We start from the raw sequence: 10,622 nt of genomic DNA, 5'->3' as shown, positions 1-10,622 counted from the left end.
CCATGTAACAGTTTTTTCTTAACAACAGAATCTTATTAGAAACGTATATTCTACTTTATATACCTTTTCAGTCCCTTCACGTTACGCTCCCACTTTCTTGTCGCTATCTCTAACCTCTCACGAAACCAATAAGGGTATTATCGACATTATGTACCCAGTCAAGCCCAAATTTGACCAGTTTGACCTTTCCTTCGCTTCAAAGTCCTCTCTCAACCTATATATATTCTGAAGAACACAACTGAACTCAGATATCCAATCCAATCCATCCATGGCTTTCTCTAAAACTCTTTTTGTCTCTGTTCTCTTAATTGTATTGGGTTCTTGTTTGTTCGTCGAAATTGATGGTAGAAGTAGAAGCAGAAGTTTATTGAGTGCACAAAGAGAGTTTGATTACTTTGCTTTATCTCTTCAATGGCCTGGTACTATTTGTCAACATACTAGACATTGCTGTGCTGGTAATGGTTGTTGCAGAAGGTAAATTCACCTGATTTTTTTTTCTGGGTTTCTTTTATTTTTGCTTTTCCTTTCATGGGTTTTAATTTTATTTTATTTTTCTGTTGAATAATTGGTACGAGTTGTAGGGAAGATTTTTTGGGGTTTTCTTAAACAGATTTTTGTTTCTGTTTGGTTAGAATTGATTGCATGATCGTTTGATTCATGGGTTTGATTTGGCATTTGATTGAAAAATTAAGATAGATTCGAATCTTTAAGTTTTTGTATAGAAATTCCTATTTGGGTATTTTGACTATTTTCCGTATAGGTGATGGTCATGGATGATCATAAATTTGTACAGAAGTTTGTTCAAATTGTTCTGTAACAAGATTGTGTTTGTCAATTGGGGAAATAGTTCTCTGTCATTGTTATAGTGTGAATCATAAGTACTGTATTTTGGGGGAATTTAGGGTGATGGATTAGGATTTTAAGTAAAGCCTAGATCGAGGAAAAGTTGATATTATGATAGGGAATCTTATTGTTTCCTTTCCAGTAATCTTGTTGCTGTTTATGTTATCGTAATGCTTACTTAATTTCATTTGTTATTGGATCTCTTGCATTTAGTAGTTTTCACTTAGATCCAGTTTTTTGTCTATTTTGCAGTGATAATGGACCAACAGAGTTCACCATCCGTAAGTGTGCTTTTGGGGTTTAGTTTTTACAATGACAAATATGAATATCGTGCTTAATGATTGTATAGTCTGTCTTCTGAAGTCTGTATGCTGCTTAGGTTACCCATTGCAGAACGGAGATGGACTGGTTTGTTAGTAGACCAAGTCTTAATAACTTAACTTAAACAACATTGTATGCTGCTTACATGATCCATTGCAGAACAGAGATGGAATGCTTTGTTAGTAGACCAAGTCTTATAGCATAATAGGTTAAAATGTAGGAAAAGTATTAGTAATTTGTCATGATCTAGGAAACTCATGACATTGTAATGCATTAGTATTGAGCCTTTTACCAGAACTCAACTTTCATCCTCTTTGAGTATTGTTGTTCTGTTTTAGCACTGAAAAACTGACCGTCATTGTTGTTTATCGCTCAGCATGTATACTTAATTATGTTTGCGAACGAATTTCTCATGTGTCATTTCTTCATTTTAGTCTTTGTTATGTATTTTCTTATGTGACAGATGGACTCTGGCCTGACTACAATGATGGAACCTGGCCAGCATGTTGCACCGAAACTAGATTTGATGAGAAATTGGTATTTATTCTGTCTCTTGCTTTCGGTTTAAGTGTCATTTTTTTCTTTTGCGCATGTGTGTGTGTGTTGAGTAGGGGTGAGTTATTTCAGAATCCCAAAGCATAAGTAGAGAAACACATATGAGAGAATTTTGAAGCAATTGAGCTCATTTTGGTGAAACTATATAGACTCTGCGGGTAAAGCTTGGTCAAAAGATTGCAGAAGACGATAAACAAAAAGGCGATTAATTATTATGAGAACTTTCTTAAATAGTTTACGCATTTAAAATTACAACCTATCTGATCAAATAGCGCATATAGTTCCTATATGTAGAAAAGTAGACTGTCTATTTCTGAGTTCGTATAGCTTATTACAGAGTTACTTATACATATGTCTGGTTTTCTTCGTCTAGATCTCATCATTGCGCAAAGATCTAGACAAGTATTGGCCGTCCTTAAGCTGTGGAAAGCCATCGACCTGCAGTGGTGGAAGAGGACTCTTCTGGGCCCATGAGGTGATTGATATGCATAAACAAGTTGGCTATTTGATTAAATTTGCATCTTTGTCTATTCTATGCTGTTAGCTAATTCTTTTTTCTCCCGTTATGACTGTACCATGAATGTATCTGCGGGGACACAAATCTACAGTGGGGTAAGGCTCTGTTCTCATCCAAGACAAGTTCATTCTTCAATGTATCTCTTTGATTATGCGTCTATGCATGTTCATGCGCATATGCTTGCGTATGAAATGTATTCACAATAAGAAAGTGTACCTATATGTAATGTAAAAAACAAATAAGCTTTCTATCGTAATCTTATACTTCTCTGTCCAACCTTGTTATTACAGAAAAGCATGGCACATGTTCTTCTCCAGTAGTTCATGATGAATACCAGTACTTCACAACAACTCTCAGTGTTTACTTCAAGTATAACGTCACGGTAGGTATTCAAAAAGCTGGCTATTACTTCCTTTTCTTGTCCGTGCTTTTTTTGAATCTTGCTATGATCCCACATCCCCACTTATCTGTCTAAGATCACTATGATCTGAGGGACAACTTGTACAATAATTTTACCATTTTAAACGTCTTGTGTTATCATCTGTTCTTTTGAAATCAACAGCAATGTAAACTTTTTCTTATAGTTGATTTCCAAGTTAAGGATGATGGTGTTAAAAGATTAGAACAATATGATTTTTGCAAAGATCATCTCCATTGATTAGCAGGCAGAGAACATCCTTCCCATAGAGAAACCCTTAGATCATCTCAAGTAGGTCATGTTGGTTCCATGCAGAATTTTTTAAAAAAAAGGGTGCAGATAACTGAATTATTCATAGCTAGCTAAGCACTAAATACTTCACCGAAACTCAGATAGTTGACTGGCCTGATCAAGGCTTGGTCTAGCTGGTAGACATGTGCGAAAGTTTACTTCTTACGAAATGCTTACCCAGGCAAGTATGACTTCCCTGCAAGTTTTATGATTTGGCTAATTTTGAGCTTAAATATTTGTCACCAGGCAATTTTGGCTGCCGAAGGATATGTACCTTCAAATTCTGAGAAATATCCCTTGGGAGGCATTGTTTCAGCCGTTCAAAATGCTTTTGGAGCAACTCCTCAGGTGGTTTGCTCACATGGTGCCATAGAGGAGCTTCGCTTATGCTTTTACAAAGATTTCAAGGTTTGCTCATCCAGTCCTGATGTTGTTTCGCATTACCCCAATGATTTTAGCGTACTTTCCTTTCATCTTGGTTTTTTCATATATACAAGCTTTTTGTTGTTCATCCTTCTGTACATAGCCAAAGGAACCCTTGATTACATGCATATATATATGCATATTTTCTGACTGTGTTCTTCAGAAACAATCCAAAACAGGATTTTGAATGAAAAATCAATTTGCTCATGTATTTATAAGAGTCCAATCTTCATTGTCGTTTTCATTGTCGTGGGGTGCCACTTATCTCTTGAAATTGTTTCAATTGTTTTCAACAGCCTCGCGACTGCATAATGAATGAAAAGCATAGGTCATGCCCCAAATACGTGAGCATGCCAGAACGCAGGCCGATGGGTAAGTTTTCTAGATTCATCATTTCCTCTTTATTATTGGGTAATGACGTAAACCCCCTCTATTTAGGTTTTACAGTGTTCGAGGGAAAAGTTGCCTTTTCATTTCATGCTTTAATAAGAATAGTTATGATTGGTAAACCTTCATTATTGTGCCAATGTGGATACATAATATGGTGTTACTTTGTAGAATACGATTCAAGAATAGAGACCATATATTAATTGTGGACTTGAAATGTTAAACCCCACCATTATCCTACTTAAACACCTACGTTTCACGTCTTACTGTTGTCCTTGTGAATTTTGTGTCTGAAAATAGAAAGAAGGAAAAGAAACCTGAGACTGCTTTACTAATTATATCTTATTTTACAGGACATGAGTCTGCACTTCCATGGTCACTTAATATGGATACATAATATGGTGAAGTATTCTCATCCTGAGCTTGATTACGAGGCAATGCATCATGATTTGGGTGAAGGGCGTGGATCAGTAGCCACTCTGTAATCATTGATGTAATAAAACTTTCTGTAAATATTTTGAAGTATTAAAACAATTTAGAATATGATGTTGCTTTTTGATCAACTGATATTGATCAGAAAAGTACAAACAAAACTTTCTTTAATCAGTATATGCATGAGAAGGAAACATATATCTGTTTGTTATAGAAATTGTATTTTGAATGTTACCATTTGTTATAAAAATTAAGAAAACATATATTACATTGCAGTTGAAAGAGCCAAGGTGTTGGTGGTGATTTGATGTTTGGTAGTCCAAATATGACTTCAAACAATTTCAGTATTGCTCAGGCTGCTGCTGCTGCTGCTGCGGTATAATTTAGACAGGTATCCACCAAAACTTTCCGTGTCCCTTGATAGAAAATCTAAAACAATGTTGTTTAGGCTTCTCCCATTTGCCATCCCTCTCTTGGCTGACAACTTGCATCTTTAGTAAGCCAAATAATGGCCGAGACAACAGGGTGGGCAAACGAGCAGATTCGCCTATCCGCACCCCAAAGAGGGGCTGACAAACACATAAATTGGATGGGCAAATTCTCTAATTTAGGTGTTTGCTCAGGTTGCATTGATCCGATAATCATTTAGTCGGACAGCTATAATCCCAACTTCTATAAATTCAACAATTTTCATTCTCTAATCCAAAATTACACCTTTTTCGACCAAAATTTCCTGAACCTCTCTTGCATTTCAGATACCAATGCCTCACAGGGGTTCATCCTCCTCCAAGGATACCCAAATCTGCGGTCATCAAAATATGTTGGTTAATTGTGAATGACGGAATATTTTTACAACGTTTGGAATATTTTTACAACGTTCGTAGAAGAAATGGTGATGGGGGTATGTATCAATTCCTACATTCCTAGGATAGGTAATGCATCATAACCGTCATGGATTCAACGGTAAAAATGTGACTGAGTTGATATAAAGAATTCTAGCGACATGGTAGTCATCTATTGACAAACCTTTCACTTAGTTTTAATTGAATTACAAATTAGCTTTAATCCAATATAATTGCTTTTAATCCTCCAATGTAGATAAGACAGCTCAAATCTAACGTGGTTTGTTCCAAAATAAGAAAGTTCAAATTAACGCAATAGTAATGGTGCATATATAAAGAAATTTTCTTGACCTAATAAACATAACACCAAACTAAAACATAAAACACTTAGGACACCAAACCAAAACATAAAATTGAACGAGGATTAAATTAATCAATCAGCTTTTACACTTGATCTGTCCGCTCCATAAAAAACCACCTAGGACATTTTCTGAAGTGCTTTCTCTCTTACACTTGATCTGTCCGCTCCACAAAAAACCACCTAGGACATTTCCTGAAGTGCTTTCTCGACGTGGATTCTTCCGTATTAACTGTAGAAGTGCATATAAGTCTTGCAACCGGGTTTTGAGAGTCCACTAATTCTTCGAGGACAATGTTTGTATTTGTGATCTCAAGCAGTGCAATAATTTCTTTAATTTGGCTTTAAGTATCAAGTTTTCGCGCAGAGCTGTTAACTATTCTTCTTGTTCTTTAGACATCATAGCATCATCTAGCATATGTGGTTCCTCAGGACAGCTATAGCCTCTTTGGATACCTGAAGTCGAGATGCTTCTGCCTTTCCAGAAGCAGAAGTGAGAAGCAAACTGTTTTTGCTTCAAAAAACAATAACTTTTTTGCTTCTAAAAGTTATTCTAAAATTGCATATCCAAACTAACTTCTGACTGCTCTGATTCTCGAAGTCAACATTTGGAGTGGTTATTCAAACATCATATCAAGATCTTAACATTGAAAATACCTAAACTTTTTCGGTCGAGATTCAATAGTCATTCTGATGCTTGAACGACGTTCTTGTGGACACTTAGAATAAACCCAAGAGTATTGCGCCAGACTTTGATTATCCATGAAACATAATGAACAAACCTCTTTTACTTCCACAATATTTCTTCGAATAATTCCAAGACTATTGCACAAGACTTTGATTATCCATGAAACATAATGAACAAATCTCTTTTACTTCCACAGTATTTCTTCGGTTTTGGAGATCATTGTTTTCGTTAAGAATGCTTTCGGTAGGATGTGTTTGGAAAATCGTTTGTGCGCTTTTCTATAAGCAAAAATCTATTCGTTATTATTGTCTACATCTAGTCGTTAATTTTCGAAAATATTTCTGTTATAAATATTGTTGTTATCCAATGACTCTTTTTGAATTCTCTGTAAGTATTTCGTATTTCATTGCTAAACCGATTAAATAAAAATGGAAGTCTGACTCTTAAATTCTTAATATCTTAATGCCTCACTGATTACAAGATATAACTAAGACAATAAAAACTTAATCGACGATTTCAGTAAAAATCTTGGACAATTTGATATATTTTCGATTCAACGCTTTCGTGAGATCTTTTTTTCTTTTTTTTTTTTTGTAATTTTGATTGTTAAATTTCAAAACTTTTAAGCTCTTTTTGGTGTTTAGCACAACATTTTCCTGAATTAAATTATAATTGCATCAATGTTCCCCTTCTACTATCTTCAACTTTTTTAATATAAAAAAGTATCTTATTAACGACAACTTTATGTTTGGATTCAGAAAACTTTTTGAGATATTTCAATTAAGAAAATTTAAAATAGTATAACGAGAATTAGAAAAAGTTTTCTGAATCCAAACATAAAATTGTTGTTAATAAGATACTTATTAAGAAAATTTAAAATAGTATAACGAAAATTAGAAAGAGTTTTCGTGGAGAAAATTTAAATAAAGATTAAACTTTTGGCACGACGCATGAGTTTAGTGTTTGAATGAGTGTGCTATTTATTTTAGCCGAGGTCTGTTTCTCTACTGCAACTGTTCTATTGGTATGTTAAACTTTTTCCCCACTGTCCAAAACTAGATTTTCCTATCCAGGTGCCATGGGAAATCTGATTATTTAAGCACTCCCATTGGCAAATCATGAATTTCGTAAATATGAAGTTGGCTATTGCATCAGTTAATGGTAATACATCGAGGAATAGTAAAGTGCGTGGCCTTTACAGTCACATAAACACAATTTTAAATGAAGTTATGTTGCTAGAATGAGGATTGCTACGGACACGAGTAGTCTGTAGGGTGCTTGGAGTTTTGTGGTATTAATGCTTGAAGTTTAACGGGTGTCTGTCCTTTCTATTCTTTTATAGGTTTTTACGGTTGTCTGTAAGGGCCTGTTTTGTCCATTTCTATTCTTTTATAGATTTTTAGAGGTTTTGTCTGCCCTTTAGCTCTCTAAAGGGTCTGGGACCCTCGGGTCCCCTGGTAATTATTTTTTTTTGGTTTTAATATTATGACTTTGCTAAAAAAAAACACAATTAACTTGTAATGTTGGCCAAGCCTTTTTTTTTGTTTTTGTTTTGGTAGGCTCGAACCTACCGCTAGCGGCAGAAGCCACTGAGCCTACTTTCCTGAGGAGACCCAGCCCATTCCCCACAACCATTCCCCACAATAAAGTTATAAGTATTTAATAAGAGGAATATTTCATGAGATCTCCAAATTCTTGAGCACAAACTTGATTTGCTGATCTCCTATTTGAGAATCAGTAACCTGACCAACCGAGCTAGCCACTAATGGTTTTGTTGTTGGCCATCAGTGGTTTTGATTAATGGCATCCAAAAGTTACGAAGACATCTGAGTTTAGGCCATCCGTATATTTCTAAGTTACGAAGTGATGGGAAGTAAAGGCTCTTCAAAGCTCCTCCTTCTTCTGTGGGGAATGGAAACAAGTCCATCTTTTTTGAGAACCCGCCCATCACCAGACGTTCGAGTTTGGGGAGGTATTCTATACCACTTGGGATACACTGCTGACTTTGACAGCCATAGATAAATAACATCCGCAGAGAAATGAATCCCCGTAAATCTGGCCAAGAGAATAAAGCAAGGCAGTTGTAAAATATCAAAGTGTTCAAGGAAATGCTTGATAGTAACTGAAGTTGTTCCTCCTCTTCCTCCTCGTCCCGAGCATCTTGGTATGGATTAATTCCTTGAAGCTTTTCACAGTTATATACCTGAAAATTCTGGAGGTTTTTATTTCCAGTAAGCAATTCCCGCGGAAGAAATACAAGCTTCTTGCACGAATCAATTTTAACATAGGCGAGAGATGTTACGTTGCATTCTAGCAATGAACTTGCTATTTCTCCATTGCAATCTTCAAACTCCAATACTTTGAGAGATGGAAATCGGGTTGGCATGATCATTAACTTGCGGCAAACCTTGATCTTCAACTGCCGAACGCAAGGAAAGCTTGAAGAAATTGACAAAACATAATGTGACCATTCTACTAAGCTCACCATACGAAATATAGAGAGATCTTCCAGAGAAGGAAAATACGACACATTGTTACTGTCACTACCATAAAATTCACTTCCAATACTTTTCACGGCGTCAAGTCCTTGTATTATGAGAACCTTGAGAAAACGAAGTAACCCAAGTGGGGAAGACTTTCACATTTACTGCAATTTTCTAGTGTAATGAAGACCAAGTTGGAAAGCAAATTATCTGGACTCATCATCAATCTGGGGAACTTTGAACCTGCATAGTTGTAGATTCCTAATCTTTTAAGGTTCTGGTGAGGTTGGAGGCCTTCTAACACTTCAGATTCATCACGAGAAACTGCGCTAAAACTTTTGTTATCAGTCCAATGTAGTTCCAACCTTAGAATGTGTTGTTTACATTTTAATTTTCCTCCTTCAGCTTCTTTTCTACCCGTTACATTCTCAAGGTTACGAAGTTGTAGTTTACCACCAAGTAGATTTAGGTCTCTTAACTCTTCGATACCATATCCATTGTTCTTATTTCCCACAATAAACACAGGAAAATATTGCAGGGAGCTTAAAGTTCTTACCGTAGATGGCATAGGGGGGATCCATTCACCATTCCCAGTTTTGCAGATTATAAGATTTCTTAAATTTGTTAGCTTTCTCATGCCACGAGGAAGCTCTCTAAGCTCGAAGCAATTTTTAAGAATCAGAGTTTGCAAATTGTAGAGAGTAGTAAACGAGTTGGGTAATTTTGATATTTGAGAATTCGAAAGATTGAGGTACCGTAAGTGTTTTAACTTGGCAATGGATGGTGGTAACTCACTGATTTTGCTGTAGCTCAAGGACAGCACACGTACATTGCTGAAATTCATGAAAATCTGCATAGCATATGTATTATCAATGAGTTTCGGTGTAGTACAAATGAACGTGCGCATTTTCTTTACCTTAGACGATAGTTTAAGGGAATGATGAGACCTCGTTCTCATCAAACAAAACCATTCGACGAATTCCACAATTTACCTCTTGTAGTGTCTTGTTAACATCTTTTATTGCACATTCGTTCTTAGCAACAGATTGTGCAAGATCATGTACAAGATCATGCATCTTACATGACTTGATATCTCCCAATTCGTGTTTTTGCTCATCTTGGAAGAATGAATTTTCCAATAAACTATTGAAATACTCACTACCCACCTTCTCCATTTCTGTGCTTGGTCTTGAAGAATTAAGGAAGCCTTCCGCCATCCACAGTTGAATTAGTCTTTTTCTACTAATAACGACGCCTTTTGGAATTAGTGAACAATATGCAAAACATTGTTTTAACTGTGGTGCAAGATGATCATAGCTCAACTTCAATACCCTTATAACCTGTTCTTCGCCTTTGACATGCTCCCAAGTCTCATTGTCTAGAATTGCTTGCCAGCAATTCTCATCACTGTTAGAGTGCATCAAACCCCCAAGAATCTTTGTAGCGAGTGGTACTCCTCCACACTTTGCGACAATTTGCTTACCAATCTTGATCAAGTTTGGTGTCTTCTCTATTCCTCCAGGCACAAAAACCATTTTTTTAAAACAGAGTCCAACATTCTTTGTCAGACAAATTGCCCAATTTGTACCTATATAAAGAACTCGTCATGGAGGCAACTTCATTACTTCGTGTTGTCACGATCACTTTGCTTCCTTGAGCGCCAATAAGCAACAAAGTCTTCAACATATTGTCCCATTCATTGTGCTTATCATTCCACATATCGTCGAGAACTATCAAATATCTCTTATTCTGCAGGTTCTTTTTGAGACTGTTCACCAAAACATCCAAACTTGAAAAGTCATCCTTCTTTTGATTGATGGATTCCAACAACCGATTAAATACCTCCTTCTGATTAGCACTTTGGGAAACACACACCCACAACTTATATTCAAAGTGACGTGTTACAGCATCATCGCTGTAAACGATCTGAGCTAGTGTAGTTTTCCCAACTCCTCCCATGGCAACTATGACAACAATAGGATAATTCTGCTGATTGCTAGAGCTATTCATTAATATGTCTATTATCTTTGATTTGTCATCTTCCCTTCCAATAAGTATCGAATC

At 36.0% G+C, this 10,622-nt stretch overlaps 3 protein-coding genes across 3 annotated transcripts; 1 reads left to right on the top strand and 2 right to left on the bottom strand.

Annotated features, from left to right (window-relative positions):
- The first annotated feature begins 233 nt into the window (after positions 1 to 233).
- Positions 234 to 4,462, top strand: LOC113284533 (ribonuclease 2-like). The gene is made up of 9 exons (XM_026534029.1): positions 234 to 474; positions 1,096 to 1,124; positions 1,628 to 1,701; positions 2,093 to 2,194; positions 2,328 to 2,331; positions 2,527 to 2,618; positions 3,192 to 3,353; positions 3,665 to 3,740; positions 4,109 to 4,462. The coding sequence occupies exons 1-9, from the start codon at positions 269 to 271 to the stop codon at positions 4,150 to 4,152; spliced, it is 789 nt and encodes a 262-aa protein (XP_026389814.1). The 5' UTR covers positions 234 to 268; the 3' UTR covers positions 4,153 to 4,462.
- Positions 4,463 to 7,837: 3,375 nt separating this feature from the next.
- On the bottom strand, positions 7,838 to 10,093 carry LOC113280693 (putative disease resistance protein RGA4). Its single transcript, XM_026529285.1, has 3 exons — positions 9,506 to 10,093; positions 8,802 to 9,408; positions 7,838 to 8,661 (listed from the first exon to the last, which is right to left on the bottom strand). Exons 1-3 carry the CDS (start codon positions 10,091 to 10,093, stop codon positions 7,838 to 7,840), a joined length of 2,019 nt encoding a protein of 672 aa, XP_026385070.1.
- Positions 10,094 to 10,097: 4 nt separating this feature from the next.
- On the bottom strand, positions 10,098 to 10,568 carry LOC113280692 (putative disease resistance protein RGA3). The gene has a single exon (XM_026529284.1). It carries the CDS (start codon positions 10,566 to 10,568, stop codon positions 10,098 to 10,100), a length of 471 nt encoding a protein of 156 aa, XP_026385069.1.
- Between the last annotated feature and the right edge of the window lie 54 nt (positions 10,569 to 10,622).

This window comes from Papaver somniferum, chromosome 5 (assembly GCF_003573695.1).
Source record: "Papaver somniferum cultivar HN1 chromosome 5, ASM357369v1, whole genome shotgun sequence".
In the NCBI taxonomy this organism is placed as follows: Eukaryota; Viridiplantae; Streptophyta; class Magnoliopsida; order Ranunculales; family Papaveraceae; genus Papaver; species Papaver somniferum.
This window is presented reverse-complemented; position numbering and strand designations above follow the sequence as displayed.